At 42.0% G+C, this 20,260-nt stretch overlaps 1 protein-coding gene across 3 annotated transcripts in view; it reads right to left on the bottom strand.

Annotated features, from left to right (window-relative positions):
- ELF2 (E74 like ETS transcription factor 2) overlaps window positions 1-19,839 on the bottom strand; it is a 35,463-nt gene extending 15,624 nt beyond the window's left edge. The window contains exons 1-3 of one of the 3 annotated variants that reach the window (XM_035324698.1): window positions 19,695-19,839; window positions 11,447-11,642; window positions 10,303-10,468 (exon numbers count right to left, since the gene is read on the bottom strand). In XM_035324698.1, coding sequence (XP_035180589.1) covers window positions 10,303-10,468; window positions 11,447-11,518 — 238 coding nt within the window. In that variant the 5' untranslated portion in view covers window positions 11,519-11,642; window positions 19,695-19,839. Of the gene's footprint in view, window positions 1-5,768; window positions 5,870-10,302; window positions 10,469-11,446; window positions 11,643-19,694 lie in introns of those variants that run through there. The other 2 variants (XM_035324700.1, XM_035324701.1) reach the window with 2 other exon arrangements.
- Between the last annotated feature and the right edge of the window lie 421 nt (window positions 19,840-20,260).

Below are 20,260 nucleotides of genomic sequence, written 5' to 3'. Positions count from 1 at the left end.
CGGGCAGGGCGGGCGGCGCGGGCACCGCCACGGCGCGGCGGCGGCGGCGGGAGCGCTTCCTGCGGGGCGGCGCGGCGAGAGCCGATCCTTCCGCCGCCGGCCCCAGACAGGAAGTGCCGCGCCGGCACCCGCCGCCGCCGCGCCGCGGGGGGAGCCCGAGATCGAGCGGAGCCGAGCCGCCGCCTCACGGAGCCAGGGGGCAGGCAGGGAGGCGGCCGCCCCCCGGCACGGCCCCCCGGCCGTTAGGGCACGGCCCCCAGCCCCCGGGGTTACGCCGGGGGAGGAGGCTGAAGACACGGAGATCAGCCTACGGCTCGAGCCTTCCCGTCAAGCAGAAGGGCCCAGCGACCGCTTGCTGCCCGAGCGCTTCAAACTTCCCCACGTGAAGTTAAAGGGAGCCGGGTGCGCCCCTGTGATAAGGAGAAATCTCTCCCCGTCGCGATTTTGTCCTCGGACCTAGGTTAGCAGCAGACATTGGCAGCATTTGCCCCGCACAGGTACCACAGAACAGCATTTGGGGCAAATCACCTGCAACCGCCAAACTGGGTACCTCAGGCTCTGGCAGATCACGCTCCTACTGTGCGTCTCAAAGCTTTTTAGGAATAGCATTTAATGACCACACTCATACACAAACTTCAGGCTTTCTAAGACTTCACTCTTCATCCCTTACAGCCAGGAATAGGTATCTGTTGGTTATCTCACTAGGTAACTAACAAACAAGAAATACACGCGAGGTGGCTCCTTCCCCTGCTGGAGCCCCAGTGTGTCTATCTGAGGGCAGGCCTGTGCTTGAGCCCTGCCAGCTGCGCTCCCTCCAGCCCGACACATGGACAAAAAAGGCACTCTGGGGCCGGCTGTGACGGCAAAAAGCTCACACAGATAACAGCTCTGCCAACAGCAGAGCACTCCTGTCAGCTGCCGTTATGCAGAGAGGTGGAACGGCAGTGTTATGAGAACTCCTTCTGTCAGCGTATTTCCACTAGGGGACTCTGCTGTATTCTCCGGCAGAAATTTTTCCTGTGGGGACAAGTCCAAGGACAAGTAAAGGCATTCTGCATGGGCACACGCTTAAATGCACAATAAAACTTCATAGCCCTTCATTAAAAGTTCCTCGAGTTGAAGTGGAAACCTCCCGCAGTACACTCCAGGGGAGACACCGCTGCTAACTGCTTACATACCGAGGACTGAAATAACTATGTACTTATGTCACTGTCCTGGGTACCTACTGGTGTTAAAAATCACAATTTACCCAACACTTCTCTTCATCAAGCAGCTAAGTCCACAGCACTAAAAATACCCTTTAAAATAGTTTGGCTGCTTAGGTATGGATCCAAAGGGTGCACCAAGCCACCAAACACCTTGGAAGATCCCGGCCTGTGACAACAGCAGCTCACACCCTCATACCCTCCAAAAGATGCATTCATAGTTTGTTGCCTTACTGTTTGGCGTGTAATTCAGCAAGGACATTGCTGGTTGCAACTTCCAGCCACAAACTAAAGTGTCTGGCAGGTATCCCAGTTTCTCCCTCTACCCCCTACAAGCAGAATGAAGTTTTGTCTAAGGTACATAAACTTTTTGAATAAGCACTTCCAAGGAATCCATGCATGTGATTTTTGACAGACACCATGCATATGAAAAGAATTATAATTAGAAAAAGAGTACAAAGTATCAAGCTTTTGGCCTAATACCGGTTTTCTAAGCAGCATTTATTTACCACTGCGAGCGGTCTTAGCATGGTGTTTGCCAATTCACATGAAATGGACGAGAACAGCTGCACACATCACTCTAGCTCTTCACTATCTGATCCCATAGAGAGATGGATGCCCAAGGGATTCCTATCAGCTGAAAAAATACAGGCCTACGCACTTGAGAGACTGTAATGTAGACCACTACAATAAATCTGAAAAACGATCATTTTGACCCGAACTTACTATTATATAAGGAATTGCAAAGTAAAGCATTCAAGCATAACACTGACTTCAAGGAAGAATGTGATTTTCTCTGAAAGTTCTGCAGCTCCTCAGATTTAAACTGTATGGTTTACAGTATTTTATGTTAAACACCAATTGATTTGTCATGCTACTAAAATCTTACCAGTTCAGGGAAAAAACACGGTCAATACAGAAAAAAGTAAACATGCACTTAATTTTTAATCTCTCTTTTAAAGCCTTCTTTCTAGGCAGAAAGCTAATGAAGAGGGCTACTCTGGAAGAGTGGTGGGAGGCCCATAGACGCAGGAAATATTTACCACAGTGTAATACAACTACGTGAAATTGCAGATCAATTTACATTCCTCTGTTGTAAAGTAGAAAAAAATGATAGAAACAGCATCATTCTTTGTCAGGCAGGAATATTTTTATCTTTTTATTATTATTGGCTTTTAGTGTTAGAATACACAGAGATCAAGTTTTATTATAATTTGTTTACCACAAGCTCAAGCGGGCAAGACAGCTGGGCCTCCTTCAGGTATGTAGGCCTCTACATGCTCACTAGTTAAACTTCATAGGGATTATTCTGAAAAAGTGAAAGACAATCCCAGAGAATAAAATGAGACTAACTGCAAGCAAGATAGCTGATATAAAAATTCAAAATACGAAAAAGGGGAAAGTTTCAGCATATTTGCAGAAGTGGGTGGGAGTGGAATCATCTATCCAGCACTTCCCTGAAGAGTCACCTTCAGCAACTATAGAGGAATTACAAGTCTCATCTCCCCCAGTTTCCTATGCAAAATTTCCCTTTCCACCACAGTTCTGACAAACATGTGGAAGACTTCTCTGCAAAGGAGTCTAGCTTCCCTTGGGAAGCTATTCCACAAGCGCTGTAACTTCACATACTAAAATTACAACCTTCTAACGACACCTTTTTCCTTCACTGCCCATCACTGATGGCAAATGAAGAACCAGAAAGAAAAACGTTTATTTACCTATTTTTAGCTACAGAAGATTCTGGCTGTATTCTAATATGATAATGCCATGCTTGGAAAAGGCAATTATCTTAAAGCAGTTACTAATTCTTAGAGAGGTAATTGGTTTGACTTCATTTGATTAAACAGTCAAGGGTATACAGCAATCTGTCACTGGGTGGTATTTGCAGTCTACGTGAAAGCTTACCAGCAAAACCATGAGAAATTGAAAGAATGACAGAGGAACAATACCCAAATGCCAACCAAACTAAAAAGCTTCAGGTAACTTAACAATTCCAGGAGTGTCTCGTCCCGAGTGCAGAAGGGCCTTCAATTTCCAAATAGTTAAAAAGATTTGCCCAGATTCCTGAAGAAATTTAGCTCTAGCAACTACAGAAGTACCATGCTGTTGAGGACAGCAAATATCGAACTCTTGATACTAACTACCACACTGCAATGGTAACAATACACAGAAACATTCTTCATAGATTGCAGAAACACTGAAGGCCACGCGCCTCTATCAGCACATCAGCATCACAATCCACTGTGGATTTACAGTAGGAAACTGCAAAAGTAACAACAAACTAACCACAGAGCACCCCTGGAAGAACCAGGGAAATACTGAGAAGGGAGGCTGTGACCGTGTTAGGCTTATTTCCTTCACTACACCACATGAAGTCCAGTAACAAAGCTATGAGTCTGTCACAGCCTACCCCTCCAGGTAGGCCCAGGCTCCAGGTGTCACTATTCATAGGGCAGTCAGTGATCCCATGCAGTAAAGAAAACATGCTCAGGATTGGATACTACAGGCAAACAGAAAGGAGTTGTTCAGAATAACAAGGGTCTAAATTCCAGCACAATCACTTGTGAATGCAGAACAAGACAGACTTGTCTGTCCCCAAAAAATACTGAAGTATGGAATTCTTTGCCTTATAATGAAATTCTTTAACTTCAGGGCAGTCTAGCAGACTATCACAAATCAGGTATTTCCATAGCACATTACCTGAGTTTACAAAATTGACAGTATTTGAGATTGGTAACCGACTGGCATATGAGCTAAGCCACTGTTGAACAACAATTCTGTTCAAGACCTAGCATTTACAACTCCTAAGACTTCTCTAGTAATAACAAACATCTTTGTAAATCCACAGAATCTTTGAGCAGAAACTTCAGCCCTTGTAAATACACATGGCTTTACTGAGATCCTAGAATTTATTAACTACCTTCTCCCTTTTAATGTGCAGGTCACCTTTAAGAATTATTACTTTCAAGTTTGTCAGCATATTTTTCATCAATAAAGACCACTAACTTGTACACTCATATCAAGATGGTTTGGGCATGTCAGTGCATTCTAACTGCAAGATACAAACCACAAAATGGTTCAACTTACATCAATATGACTCTTCGTAGTAATGTCTGACAATTTCTTACTCCCAGTTGGAACTGGAGTTGGGGGTTTAGAGGCGAGTGCAAATCTGTACATCTAAGGTCTAATTCAATGCCCCATTCTATGAAGCCATTCAGTTAGCCTCATCAGCCACAAAAAAAATATGTAATTTTGCCTGAAGAGTGTATGTTAAATTAGTTTTTATAGCCAAACACTTACTCTCAGCGTTCTTTAAGCACAAATGGAGCACTTAAAAGCAATGAGGTAGAAACCCAAAATCTACCAAGAACTGTTTACAACAACCAGTCCATAAAAATATTAACATCCATAGCACAACTGCACCAGCTCTTTCCATTTTCTTTTTCTCAGAAAACACCAGCAAGGATGACACAAAATTTAAGTTGCAGTTAAATTTTGTTTCTGAATCAAGAATGTTGCTGAGAACCCATGTACATGCCCATAGAGTAAATGTTCCAAGTGCTACAAGTAGCATATGCAACCGAACGGGCATCATATTGTTTCACAGTCATCGGCATTTACCTAGCAAAAATGCAATGGATTTCATGGCAGTAAGAACTCACACCAGTGTAGCAGCAACATGGTGTAAAAATGGTGTAAAATTAACTCACATTCTCAGTCCACGATTTGTTTGAGACATCAAATTTTGGCCAAGAGCAAGTACTCCATTTTTTTTTTCCTTTTATCTAGCAAATGGGCTTCATCTTAGCTCTTTGATGAAGATGGTGCCAGCTTAAGCTGACAGTTTAATCAAGTTCACAGAACATCCAAACTCTGGTTTCAAGTCAGCACAGGCAAACTGTTCTCCACTTTTAAAAATTCTTATCAAGCTATCAGAGTAAGGAAACAAAGTTCAATCAATAGGATACGTCAGCGCTACTGAAACGTATGCTGGATGTTAATTCATCTTTTCTAAGAGGCAGTTGGATCAAGTAATGTATGGAAAAAAAATGAAGGATACATTGCTTAGTTTATCCCCTACATATACATGCCAAAAATCAAACGTAAGATTTTAACCAGCTCTAATGTCAAGTTCTAAGTATATGATATTTAACAACCAATGCAAACTTATCTTAGATAAACTAAAGAGTTCACAGGCCCACACTCAAATAAAAGAACTCAGAAGGAAATAATTTTAATAATAATGAGAAAAGACATATAGAAGCAGCAACCAGAACAGGTAACAACTAGAGACTTTATGCAGATACACAAAACTAGTTCCCATGCTGATAACAGTGTAATAACCTGAAATTTCCCCTGTAAAAGAAGATTTGCCTTAAAAATATACATTTAATTCATGCATTTGTTTAAATCAGGGGAGGAGCTTAGCCTAAATTCACTGTTCATTCATCTCCACCCTCCTTAAGGATGTCTACCAATTTACACGATAGCTTCAACTGAAATTCCTGGTGGGGAAAAAAAAAAAAAAAAAAAAAAAAAAGAGATTATAGACAAACATACCATCATTGTTGTCTTTGTGGCCCAATATTTTTCCATCAGATGGTAATCCTGGAGGGGCTCATTTTCAGATCCCTATATTTTCCTGCAGATCTTCTACCCCCCTGTGGCAATAATATTTTTAGAATTAAAACAGACTTTCAGCTTATACCACAGGAGGAATTCTGATGGAACATCAAATTCAAAAATGTGGGGACACTTCACAAGTTGAATGATATCTAAACTTTTCAAAAACAGTTGTTTTGTTTCCCCTTCTTTGATCTTAAGGTTGTGAGAAAGAAAAATCCCAAGCCTATACTTGTCCCTTTGATGATTAACAAAAAGCTAAGGGAAAAACACTCGGTAAAAGAAATCAAGTTCACTGAACCAATTAAACCATATTGGCAACATGATGTTGGTGTACTTCTCAGGTGAATAAAGTTTTACTGTACTTACAACAATATTTGATTAACAGCTGTCAACCATATAACAAGTTTTGTAAAGAGTAAGTAACATTGGTTTTGCAAATTCATCATAAGTGAGGGAATACAGAAGAAAAGTAGCCCTGGTGTAGGCTTAAAATCAGTATGAAGAGAGTTCAGAAAGTACTAACCAATTTTCACAATGAAGTTCCAGATAACTCTTGGCACTTTTAAATAGCATTATCCTATCACTTACGCACTCATCTAATGCCTTGTTTGATTAAAAGTGATTAAAAGACTAGAAGTCAACCATGTGTAAGATCAGCAGATCGTAACTGTGGTACCTTCAGCAGTGCACATACGGTGAACTCAGAGATTAGGTTATCCCATTAACTAACACGCATCCACATTAGTGTGTTCTGTGTCATGACAAATTAACTGAACTACAGAAACTTAATTTCAGAGTGGTTGCTTCTTTAAGGACAGTACCTTATGCTGTTAGGTAAACTGCAAAGATTTTGCTGAATAAACCCAGATTTGACGGGCTAAATACTTTAAGGACAGACAATTTATCAGGAAATGGAAGCCAAGGAAATGTGGATATTATAAATTAATCATTAAGAAGGATGTATTGTTTGTTACACAAACACTTGGACTGTTGCAGTAAAAAAAAAATTCAAGATTTTTTTTTAAAGATGTTGACTCCATCCCCAGTAATCTAAAGGTATTATGCCTACACATCTGAAAATAAATTTAAATACTATTTCTAAGGCTTACACTTTGCCTATAAAACATTAAAAAGGCACTAATAACTTTCATTGAGAATGTCATACAGACACTTGGAAAGATCAAAAAGCTTGTATTTCTTTTTTCCTAGAAAACTTTTATCAAGAATTTTTTCCTGCTCCAAGCAAACAGGCAGCTTTTCTGGAACAGGACAGAAACTGTAACTTGAAACACTAAGTGTTTCTTGTTTCTTAAAAAACTGTCAGATTTTACTTTCATAGTTAATGGATTAATTTTATAGTTAATTGATTAATTATAATTAATTATACTTGACTCATGAATCAAGACAGTAGTGGGAGACAGGCTGGAAGGAGTCTGAAAGGCAAAAAAAATATACTCCTCTCAAATTAACTAAAAAAACATCTTTATTTATAGTCATGGTTATCTATAATGATTATATAGCCTATTTGAATCATGATTTCATAAACAGTAAGTTTTTAAAATACTTTTTTTTTTTAAATACAAAACTACATCACAGGTCCTGATTCTGCCTTGGATCAGCACTGGCGGTCCTTGCAGTACACACAGTCTCAAACCCAGTCACAGAGCAGCAAGCCACAAACAAACCACTCAATGCACAGTACAAATCTCTTTAGTGTCTTAAGTAAATTCTACCACCTCAGTTACCCCATTACTTTTAGCACAAAGGGCACTGATTCATATCTCCAAAGGCTAGAAACATTGCATTGAACTAAAGTTATATAGGATTAGATTAACTGCAAAGTAGCTTGGGGCTCTTGGAGTAAATATTCTGTGAAGTTATAAAGCATGTAAATCAGCAGTCACTGGCATTGCAAATGGCTTGTTGCAAAAAAAAAAAAAAAAAAAAAAAGTAATAATTGCTACCTATGGCCAACTGTAGAGATACTGGCAACCGTACATGTATTATGTTCAATGGATAAATGTCATTTCAAATACAGTCAAGAATTCTTTATGATGCCCCACAAGACTGCCTCCACTGGAACAGTCCAATCCAAGCAGTTTTCATCAATAGTAGTTAAAAACTCCATCTGGAAACATTACACACTGTCATATGTAATTGCATCATGAAAATTGCACTGGATCGATGTTGTACATACTGTACAAATAATAATGAAAAGGTGGAGTATAGGAAAGAATTACATCTCTCCCCAAAGACCTCTTGGGATCACAAATTTTAATATCTATTAATATTTTTAAAATCATTTAATTACTCATCTACACTACTAAAAATTGGCTTTTCTGTGCACATTGTCTTTCTTTATAGTTGTATCACAAATATTAAAGTTTTAAACATTTGCATGAACTGCATTATTTTATTAAGCTGTTACACTAAATTTTTATGGACATATTAAAGGTATTCTGACATTTAAAAAATAAATAAATACAATCTATCTGTAGTCAAGACACACCCTGTAACAATCCCAGCCGCAAACTCACCAAATTATTGTGTAAACTAACCCATAAATTTTAAAACTGTACTTTCAAATATCGAGACGTGGAAGCAGTCACGTATTTCCCCAAACAACAGCTTAAAAGAAAAATCCCTACAGAAGAACTATGGGTTTTTAACTGTAATTTTTACCATTTTACTGTAGCCAGAAAGTGATATTTAAAAACAGAGTTAATTTGCAGTATCCCTTCATTCTGAGAGTGTTATTCTCCTAGGCATTAATTTATCAAAATCTTACTCACAAGAAGAGAGATATTTAATGTTTAAAAAGCGACACCTCTGAATGCAGAAAGTATCGAAGTACAAGCACTTAACAGTTTTCAAATACAAGTTTAATTTATAAAACTCAGCTTCTGGGGAAAAACACCCTCACTTCTCACTTACCTTAACCTTAGAAGTTTTACTACCATAGTCAAAAATACTTTAAAAAAAAAAACACATTTCCTATTTTTGCTTTATATTAATTTAACTCATAATTGGCATATTTAATTCAAAACACATTTCAGTAAACTGGAACTGCAAGTATTCTCACAAAACCCAAACCATTAGTTCACTCGCATCTTATAAAGTTGATGCATGTAGTTTTTGATGCAGTGCCACGGGAGATTAACATCCACTTTCAGAAAACATGTGAGCAATTTCATCCACTGGTTAGGGAGCAACTTCAATTTAAACCTACTACGTCTGATGGGAATGCACATATATTTATTGGGCTATGAAGTTAAGCAACTGAGAGGAGAGTCTGTCAGTTTTGTTTTGCCTGCCTACCATGAATTCAAACCTCCAACTCTAAATTAGGCAGCCCAAGGATATGAACATCAGCTATCCGTGCTCTGCTCAAGTGGTCTCTCCAGTTCAGTATCGAATGCCCAAGAGGACCTGTCCTCCCTTTGTGTGCAACTCCCCATCCCAACACTCATCAGGTCCTTCACTGAACCATGTCAGCATGCTAAATCAGCAGAAAGTTAACCCAGCAAAAATACTGCACTGTTGAGAGCTTCTCTGCTATTTTTTCTTGCAAAATCAGCATACTGAAATGGTTAAAAAGAAGTTCAACAAGTATAAGCGCAAGAAAGCAGGAGGGACCGTGGCAATTGCTGCACAGCAGCAGCCTGGCAATTAGATGTCATTAGGCTCCCATAAGAGCACAGCTTTTGTTTCTTCAGACTGTTTAAATAGACTTCGGTCTCTCACAGAGAGATCAAAGCTCATAAGCATGTGCTTTACAAAGAAGGTGCACAGAAAGATAGACACATCCCTAAATAGGTCAGTTGATTTAATGCCAAAGCTCTATTCCCTTCCTCATTCATGACTTGTTACCTTCCCATATAGCTGAGCTGATTTCAATCCATTAGGCTTTTTGCCCATAAAAGGACGGTCCAACTCCATTCCCTCCAGCCATGCTCTCCTGCCACTAAATCAGCAATGAAACCACTCTCAGAGCAAAAAAGCAGGATAGCAAGGGACAGAGCAGAGAGCTCACGGGGAGGGGGAAAGAGTTGGAGATGTGGTAAATTGAACAGCGCAGTCTATATTGTCAGCTGTCCTGCAGTTATTTGGTTCAGACACATTGTAAAACTAAATTCCAACCAGGTTCCTGGCTCAGCTGATTTTTAAGAACTCCGTGTTTAGCTGCCTTGCTAACCCCCTGCATAACACAGTAACAAACACATAAATGAAGATTCCCCTACTCATGAGGGCATGCAGCATTACAATGCATTACACTAAACCTAGGGTGATAGTTTTATCTGACAAGCCCCAGTCCTACTGCAACGGAAGCCAAGTAAAAGTAACCTGGTGGCAACAGATCTGATACCAGGTCAGGATCTCTACTCTGCAGTTAAATACAAAGTCACACTCCTCATGGACTTCTAAAAGAAAGAAAATCTAATAGGAAAAAAAAATAAAATAAGTCTACCTGTTTCCACAGTTTCAGTCTCAATTTCTTGTTCCTCTGCTACATCTTGCATCAGATAAGTCTCGTCATCATAAACCAGGACCTGAGCAGCGTAACCCTGTTCTAGTCTGGCACTAGGAACTGGCTCCACAATCACTGCTGGGAATTCAGAGACTGGCTCATTTTCCTATAGAAAGAAAAAAAAAAAAAAAAACTCTAAATACTGTACTGTTGAACTCTAAATCAGTACTTTCCTTTTATGTTCTTACATATTTTATGAAATAATATCAATGTTAAAGATTTTTAGAAGAAATTTTCTTTTAAAGGGAAATATTAAAAAAAACACGTAGAGCTTATTGTCCACCAGATGGACATTCCTGAATCTCACTCATGACGCTGAGCACTTAAGATTCAAAGCATCAGACAACTTCTAGATACTGCAAAACAGCCAACTTTTTAGTTAAGACACTTAGCTGTGGGAAGTGTTTCTTCTCTCCCTCCTCCATGAAACATAATCAAGGCTTTGCCTGTATATTGCAACATACCTACGGCTGACCTCTATCTTACGAATACTCATGTTTTGGATTAAATATATAAGCTCTCACAAAAGAACTAGCTACTTCAAAGCCCATATGCCTATCTCTACTTGTTTAAGGATCAAAATGTCTGTTACAGCATACTTAATCTGTTCAAGTGTTGCAGGAGTGGAACTATGCCAAACACAAAATTTACCACAACCTACAGGATAGTAGAATACCTTTTTTTTAAAAAAAAAAAAAAAAAAAAAAAAAAAAAAAAAAAAACAAGGCAAAATAGAAGCAAATACACCATCAGCTAACTTTGAAAATGGTCCTTGTACTGTTTTGCTCGTCTCATCCTACTTCAAGACACATCTGAGATCTTTACTTTAAAGAGATGCTTAGTACAGAATTTCTTTCTGTAAGCTCAGTCCACAGTTGTACCATAGACTTCAAAGCTTACTGCTTCCACTCCCCTGCAATAATATATCAAATAAGAGTTCTTTGAAAAAATGGTCTGCTCTATAACACCCCATACAACAATCTCTGGTCCATTTCACACACGAGTTCACAGTAATTTTTTTCTTTCAAACTGAGATAAAAGGTATACAGTGTGTTAGTAAATAAATTTTGCTTATTTTTCTAACCTCCTCTTTTTTTATTCCATTGCTGTCGAACTCCAGGCCGGGGCCTCCAGTGTCAATCACAGCTGATGTCATGGTGCATCCCCTGAAGAAGCTTTGAGAGTTGATATCTATCCTGAAGACTATAATGCTGATAGGCTGAGGTTATCAAGGGCTTAAATTCACAATCCACTTCTGTTAAACAGCTAGGAACAGGTGGCTGAAACACAAAATAGTTGTAAGTTATTTGGACGGTTTACACTCAAAAGACTTTCAACATTTAGAAGTTATTGCCTGATGCATCTCTACATCAAGAGAGGGCATCAGCGAACACAACAGAGAAAGATGGTGCTGACCTTGTTAAATTTAACACTGAATATTGTCATACAACACAAAGTTCAGATTAACTTTTAATAATACGATAATAAATTTCATTTTGGTTCTTTTCAATTTGTTGAATTTCATACATTAATTTGAAAACCAAATAATAGACTTAGATATTTTCAATCAGCCAAAATAATGATAGATTTCTCACTGAGGTCAAACAGCAACAAACTCTGAGATACACGTTTGAGTTAGTATGTTTTTTATACAGCAACTGTTTTCCTATTAAGTTAGGGAATATTTTTCAAATGACATTTTTTTTTTATTCTATTGGTTCCATAGTCATTTCATAAACCTGTAGTTTCATTAAATTTCATCAACTTTTCAAACATATTGCCTTTCTACAGCAATTCATATATAATATACATCCCACTAATACACACCTGATTTCTAACCTACAGCTTTATTTGAAATGAAAAGCATTGTAGAAAAAGAAGTGGAACTGCTACAGAGGAAATTATTATGATTTAAAAAAAAAAAAAAAATCACAGCATAACTCTTTAAGTCAAGTAAACTGTGGACTCCTTTAGCTTATAAAGATACACAACCTCCATCTTTGTGAATTTCTTCATACTAGACTAACCACAGAGCTTTGTTTCTAAACAACTGCTATTTATTTATTCTGTATAAATCTTATTGCTCATATCCTGTCTTTCCAAGAGACAAATAACCTGCATTCATAAACCCTTGGCTGTGAAGAACAGTTTACTACTTCAAGATGCAAACTAAGAGGCTAGGCTTCTTGGTTGTACAACAGAAAGCACATATTCCAAGTGAGACATAAGAAGCCAATCTGATATCAATTACCCTTGCAAGTAACTCCACAGAGATCAATGCATTGTAACAGAAGTCAGAAACCCATGATTTTTAATAAAATCCACCTTTTTAGAAAGCTAACGCAGTCAAAGAGGTCTAGAAGGAAAAAAAAATTCATCTTCCAATATACACAATGATGAAGAAGGAACTTTATAATTAATACTCTAATGGGTAAACTCAATCGTGCTTCTCAGCAGCAGGTATCCAGCTACAACTGAATTAATCTTGCCTATACAGTGAAATGCTAGCTCAGATTCACACAGAGCAACAGGAAAATCTTCGTGGACACAATAGCTTAGGTATGCTAGCAAAAATTATTGTTACTATTCTCCCCAGCTGGATGTCAACTAAGAAATAAAGTCAAGAAAATAATACTATGCAAAAGATGTTTGAAAAGCTTCATTTATTGAAGTATTGAGAATCCTTCAGCACGCCACAGAAAGGGCGTCAGAAAGGCATGTCTTCTGTTATCACATCAACTCAGTACAACAAGTCAGTAGCCAAGAAGAATAAACTCTGACAGCAGCTTTCTAGGCAACTAATCCTCACGTCCTGGAAATAAAAACTGAATAAAAGGGCACCATCTTAAGTCATTGTTGTAGCAGTGGCAGAGTAAGCACGAGAGATATTCCAAAGAAAAGGAAAAAACATATCATTTAGAAAAAAATCAAGGTGCTTTTGCTTATGCAGGCACTCAACTTGAGAAGAAAAAGCTTGATTCATGCCTAAAAATACTTCACTTGCACGAAAAACCAACACAGTATTACTTTCTTTTTCAAGGAAAGACTAATAATCAAAAAGTAATTCTAGCCTTACTAACGAAACAGCGGAAAATAAAGCAAAGACCTCCTCCCCTCCCTACACACGATTCAAACTGAAAAGCCTTCAAAAAGCATCCTCGAAGCCATATGCACCTGTAAACCTCCAGGCTTGCAGCACAAAAAGCCTGTTCCTTACCTGCCCACCAATTCCCACATTTCAATAGCCTTTAAATTCAGAAATAAGCAGAGTGGAAAAACAGCTGTATATGAATACACCAAAATAACCCAACCCAAGGGGGGGGGGGGGGGCCAAAAAAAAAAAAAAAAAAAAAAAAACACTTTCCCTGGAAACAGACTTTTTTATGTTAGTTTTCCATGTAGATCCACATTAAGAACACTGCCAAGCACAACCATAACCCAAAAGAGGAGTCCAAAGAATGGAAAAATTATTTTAATTTATTTTAATCTGAACGATTTCAAACACTGGCATGATTCCTGCAACTCAGACTTGTGTCCACACAAGAGCCTAAGAGCACTACAGGTACCACTTATACACTGTTTAAGCACGACACAAAGCTAAATTGGTTCCCATGCAGTGCGTTAATACAAATAAACGCTCTCATACTAGACCCTGAGTACTGTACATTCGTATTGAATCTACTATAATCCCACACAGGTGGCCAAACAGCTGCCAGATCGCAGCACTTGAAAACACTTCATATGGTATACTAGATCAGATTATGTCAAAAAACAAAAACAAAACAAACAAAAAAAAAACACCCTGCTATTTTCTCTGTCTCCTAGGTTACAAGAAGTTTTGATGACTTCTGCACTGATTTATCTCCACAGGAATAACCAATTACCTGCAGAAGTGAAGTTAGAGCAATGCAGGAACACAGATGCTCATTTTCCAGTTACAGCAAAATACAGAATCACAGAATAGTCTAGGTTGGAAGAGACCTCCAAGATCACCAAGTCCAACCTCTGACCTAACACTAACAAGTCCTCCACTAAACCATATCCCTAAGCTCTACATCTAAACATCTTTTAAAGACCTCCAGGGATGGTGACTCAACCACTTCCCTGGGCAGCCTATTCCAGTGACTAACAATCCGTTCAGTAAAGAAGTTCTTCCTAATATCCAACCTAAACCTCCCTGGCGCAACTTTAGCCCATTCCCCCTCGTCCTGTCACCAGGCACGTAGGAGAACAGACCAACCCCCACCTCGCTACAGCCTCCCTTCAGGTACCTGTAGAGAGCGATAAGGTCACCCCTGAGCCTCCTCTTCTCCAGGCTGAACAGTCCCAGCTCCCTCAGCCGCTCCTCGTAAGACTTGTTCTCCAGGCCCCTCACCAGCTTCGTAGCCCTTCTCCGGACTCGCTCAAGCACCTCCATGTCCTTCTTGTAGCAAGGGGCCCAAAACTGAATGCAGTACTCAAGGTGCGGCCTCACCAGAGCCGAGTACAGGGGGACAATCACTTCCCTGGCCCTGCTGGCCACACTGTTTCTTATGCAAGCCAGGATGCTGTTGGCCTTCTTGGCCACCTGAGCACACTGCTGGCTCATATTCAGCCAACTGTCAACCAATGCTCCCAGGTCCTTCTCTGCCAGGCAGCTTTCTAACCACACATCTCCCAGCCTGTAGCTCTGCTTGGGGTTGTTGTACCCCAGGTGCAGGACCCGGCACTTGGCCTTGTTGAACTTCATACCGTTGGCCTCGGCCCATCGGTCCAGCCTCTCCAGATCCTCCTGCAGAGCCTTCCTACCCTCGAGCAGATCGACACACGTACCTAACTTGGTGTCATCTGCAAACTTGCTGAGGGCGCACTCGATCCCCTCGTCCAGATCACCGATGAAGATGTTAAAGAGGACCGGCCCCAGCACCGAGCCCTGGGGGACTCCACTAGTGACTGGCCTCCAACTGGATTTGACTCCATTCACCACAACTCTCTGGGCCCGGCCATCCAGCCAGCTCTTAACACAACGAAGTGTACGCCAGTCCAAGCCACGAGCAGCCAGTTTCCTGAGGAGAATGCTGTGTGGAACGTCCACAGCCTTTCCCTCATCCACTAAGCGTGTCACCTTGTCACCTAATGAATGAAAGCCTTACAGAGAAAAATATACAGGGGGATGACTAGGATGCTCCATCTCTGCATTCATTGAAGGGGTGGTATCTTCAGACAAATGGCACAGAACCGTCCAGCCAAGGAATATATGAAAGGCCCAGAGTCTTTAGAGATCAGGATTTGAACTTTACACTAAGACTCTTCCTATCCAGCAAACTTTTCAAAAACCTGACAGGGTGGAAAAAGAGAAAAGCCCACCAAGCAGCAAGTGGGAAATCAACAGCTGCAGCTCAGTGTGGTTTAGCAGCTCTAAGTTAGAACAAGGCGCAGACTGCTAGGTGCGTGGACGTCAGATTCCTGCAGATGCATCCCTTTCTGAAGGAAGCAGCCACATGTAGGCTCTCTCCGCCTTCATTCACTACACAGTATGTTCTCCTGGAACCCTTTCCACATCACTCATGACTTTCAGAAAAATACCAGATCTATTCCCCATCCTCTCTTCTCCCAAGCAAGACACACCTAATTCAACCTCTGTAAAAGGAAAATACTGCCTAACTACTTCCAAAACATTGCTTCCAAAGTCTGTGTTTTCCAAGCTTAAGTGTGACAAAAAGGCCAAAAAACAAGACTGAGTAAGGGGTGATCAGCCAGCACAGAAGCTGGTTCAAAGCATGACTATTTTTGAGTTACAGTACAACATACAGAAAGCTTAAAAAGCACTACATTTCCTTCACTGCTGGGTGGGTACTCACACCAAAGCAAAACATGGAATTACATCAGAGAAGAAAAATAAATAAATAAATAGACTGAAATTTCCAAAATAGCTGACCAAATCATTTCACTACAGACCTGACATCCAGCTTCTGTTCTTCCTAATCACTGGGAAATGCAGAGAAACTAGTTCTGAATCACTTGAAATACCCCTTATAACAGGGAAAACAGCTTTGCTGCACAATCCCCAACTATTTTTATGCATATCTTGCAGGAGAACAGAAACAAGCCTAAGTGTTCCCCCCCTCCAAAATAAATAAATAAATAAATAAGAATCTCAGAGCTACATTCCTTACCTCAACAGCAAGAAGTTTCGTGTTCATCGCTACAACAGACACAAAGACACAGAATATTGGTCTTCACAGGCTGCACTTGTTACAAAGGCTACAAAATTTCCAAACAGCTTATTCCCATGATTAAGACTATACTTAGAAGGTCTACATTATGTACCCAAGCATCTGCCTACAAGAAGTCCAAACATTCCTATTATGTTTTGGGTAACTACCCGAGAAGGTTAAAAACACCACACATTGCAACATAAACGAGTGTGTAGCAGTCATACAAAACACCAAATCTTAAGTCGGTCCCTCGGTGTACAACCACTATCAAGTTAACAGAGAAGCAAACAGGCAGCTTAACAGAACTAAAAAAATAATAGTTGCAAAATGGTATGAAAGGGATGGCACCTCTCCTGTGCCAGACTCAACAAGAAGCTATTTATGACTGGGTTCAAGACTAACTCTGAGTAAGATTGAACATAACTTTAGTATAGTTTTATTTAAATTATATGCAAACAAACAAAAAAAATCTATGCTTGAAAAAAAGATGCACACACTTGTACCCACACAAGAAAACAAGAAAAACATCCAGAAGACTGGGCAGTAGTGATCAGAGGCAGCTGCTCCCACAGCAGTCAGAAGAAACATAAGAGCACTTGGAACAATGTCTCCTTTTTATTCAGCTGGCATCCAAAATCCTGAGGATGGATTTATGCAGATACCTACACAGACGCAACCGCAAGAGCAGGGCTGCAGCCAGCAGTAGCATCACATACAGCTTTTTTCAAGAAAGCCTTTCCTTAGTTTGATCAAACCAGTTAAAGAAGTCAGCTTGAAAATGAAATAAATTTTATGCACAGGAACACACCGGCCAAGATCACTGCTGAATCCCCTTAACTGCAACAAGGCTCCTCAAGGGCACAAAGGTGATCTTTCATAGGCAGTACCTCACACATACCAAGGAACTGTCACCATCACCCTGATACTACGAAGTAAAGAACACTGGGAAAAGAAAAAAAAGTTTGGCCAACTGTAAGTTCTTTTTAAGACATTTTCCCAGACAACTTCACAGCTCTGGCTGACTGATTTACACTGGCATCTGCAGGCGAAACTGTGAGTTAACTTTATTTTCTTGAAACACAGAACAAGTCTAAAAACTGAAAAAGACAAGTTAGTGCAAAAGCTGATGGAGAAAAAAAAAAAAAATCAAAGAGAATCACAGGGTCCGCTCAAAAAGATGACACAGGAAAACCTTTGCATCCCCAGCTTCAGGAGAACAAAACAGACAGCCATGCAATTGATAGCACCTTAGAAATTACACCAAAAGTTACAGAAAGAGAAATCAAAATAAGGAGTGGTCAAAGCATAGTTCAAAAAGTATGGCCGCAAAAAGCGGCCTCAACTTTCTTCAGAGCACCAGGAGCATCCATCCAACAAGGCAGCAAGTCTATTGCTGAACGCACATGAATTATTACGTCGGATTGAATTAATGGTGTACCCAATCCAGCAAGAAACTCAAGGAACTACATCCACATATATTTAACCAGAAAATCTGGCCATCCACAGTTTGTTCTGAAACCTCAATCAATAGCTAAAGCTGATGAGCCCCAAGAGCTTATAATCACTTAAAAACTATTAACGTTCTGCAGAAAGCTTTGTGACTTCAGCACGCTTCTTCTGTCCCTTTCCGTATTTTATCCTATTAGCAGGCTCTCTTCCCAGTGCTCTCTTTAAAGATTCCCTGAAACCTTCTCTTCCCTGTCTCACATGCCCACCCCTACTTCCTACCAACACTTCTCTTTCCTCCATGTCAATTGTCGGTCCTTAACATCCATTTCCACTCCCCCACAGCCCAGAGCAGGGAACAATTATTCATCGCTTTACATAATAAAAGAGCAGAGGCAGATGAAAAAAAAAAAAAATAAATAAAAAATGCAGGTTTAAAACAAACAAACAAAGGAAGCAGTGCACACCAAATATGTGATTCATTTTCAAAGGATGTTCTAGAGAACAAAGGAGTAAGAATTCTAAGTTAGCTTTATGGAGATAAAGCCCCTCAGTGGCTTAACCGATTATTGAACACAAAGACGCGCAGCCTTAAGTATGGGGACTTTCTGAACCCGTTATTACTGAAACCTCAGAGAGGAACAGAGTATGCCACTGAGGCCACCATACAAAAAAACATCACCCTGTTCCCAGCACCTTTCCCAAAGTACGTGATGCTGCCAGAGAGGGAGCGAGGAGAGAGGGAAGTACCTCGGAGCAGCCCCATCACACGCAGATCGGCAGCCTTGTATTTAACTTCCCTAATACCTGGGAAACAAAGTTTTGTTGTGAGAATGGCAGGTTCGGATCTCTCTCTTCAGCAGCACTCCACAGAATAGGCAGCTTTATTAAATCCCCCCTCAGACAACAACACGGAGATTTCAATAAAGCGATGCAGAATTCTTACATTCCCCGAGCTTTCTCCAAAACACCGGTGTTTTGGAGAAAAACAAAGCCACGGCACACTCGGTACACACACACGGCCCCCACCTCTCCCCCTTTAGGCCGCAGCCACCGCGGTGCCGGGCTGCTGTCAGAGCGCCGGGGGCTCCCTGCCGCCTGTGTCCTCACCCCCCCGGGCTCGGCGCGGCCGGGCGCTCTGTGCCTCACCTCACCACGAAGCTGCCCAAGCCTGACGCGGGCAGAGCAACGACAGAGTGCCGGACAGCCCCACGACGGAGTCGCGACAGGGGCGAGTCGCTGCTGGGGAGGAACAGGGCGCTGAAGCACAGCCAGGAGAGCTTCGCTCCCCGGCAGATGGGGACGCCGGGGCGCACGCCGCCTCCTCGCTGACAGCTGGAAGCCCCGGCAGATTGCGAAGTTAAACGGTTAAAAAGCAGCTGTTGGAGGCGTGAGGGCGGCGGGCAGGCAGCAGGCGGGGCGGCGGGGACACCCCCGTCGGGGCCGAGCTGCCACGGCGCGGGGAGGCCGGGGCTGCCATCTTCCCCCACCGCCGCGGGTAAACAAGGCGCCGGGCACGGCTCGGCACGGCTCGGCCAGGCCGCGGTGGCGCTGACAGCCGCCAGGAACCGAAAGCGCGGCGGGGCCGGGGGGGCAGAACGGGACACGGAGCCCTCCCACCCCGCACCCCCCCCCCGCCCCCTCACGCGGTGCCGCCTGACAGCGCCCTCCCGCCCGCCCCGCTCTTACCGTGCCCGCAGGCCGCCTCCGCGCCCCGGCCCGGCCGGTGGGCGCCGCCCGGGCAGAGCCGCCAGAGGCGGGGCGGGGCGGGGCGGCCGCAGCGGCCAAACCTGCCCGGCACGGCTCGGCTCGGCCCCCCCGCCGCCTCTGCACATGCTCGCGGGGAGCCGCGGCCATGCGCCGCGCCTGCGCAACCGCCCGCCGCGGCCGTTGGGGCGGGTGGGGCGCGAGGCTTTCCTCAGGGAGCGGCCGTTGGTGCGGGTCCCCCTCAGCGTTATCAGTGCCCGCGTTGGGCCCGTCGTGAGGCGTCACGTTCTCATTGCGGGGAGGAAAGGGGGAAGAAACACAGCGCTTTGCCAGAGAGACGAAGGTTGCAAAGCCAGGTGCTCGGAAAGAGCTTGGCAGCCTGAAGGTTTTCTGCGTAAAGTGAACCAAACGCTGTAGAAGTCTGACATACCCCTCAGGGAAACTCTCAGAGCAGCAGGACACAGATGAAGCACAATCACATACGTGTGCTCACCTTCACCAGCGTGCAAAAGCACTTCTCTGCCAGTTTCCCTCTGACTAACGCTCAC

This window comes from Oxyura jamaicensis, chromosome 4 (genome assembly GCF_011077185.1).
Source record: "Oxyura jamaicensis isolate SHBP4307 breed ruddy duck chromosome 4, BPBGC_Ojam_1.0, whole genome shotgun sequence".
In the NCBI taxonomy this organism is placed as follows: Eukaryota; Metazoa; Chordata; class Aves; order Anseriformes; family Anatidae; genus Oxyura; species Oxyura jamaicensis.
This window is presented reverse-complemented; position numbering and strand designations above follow the sequence as displayed.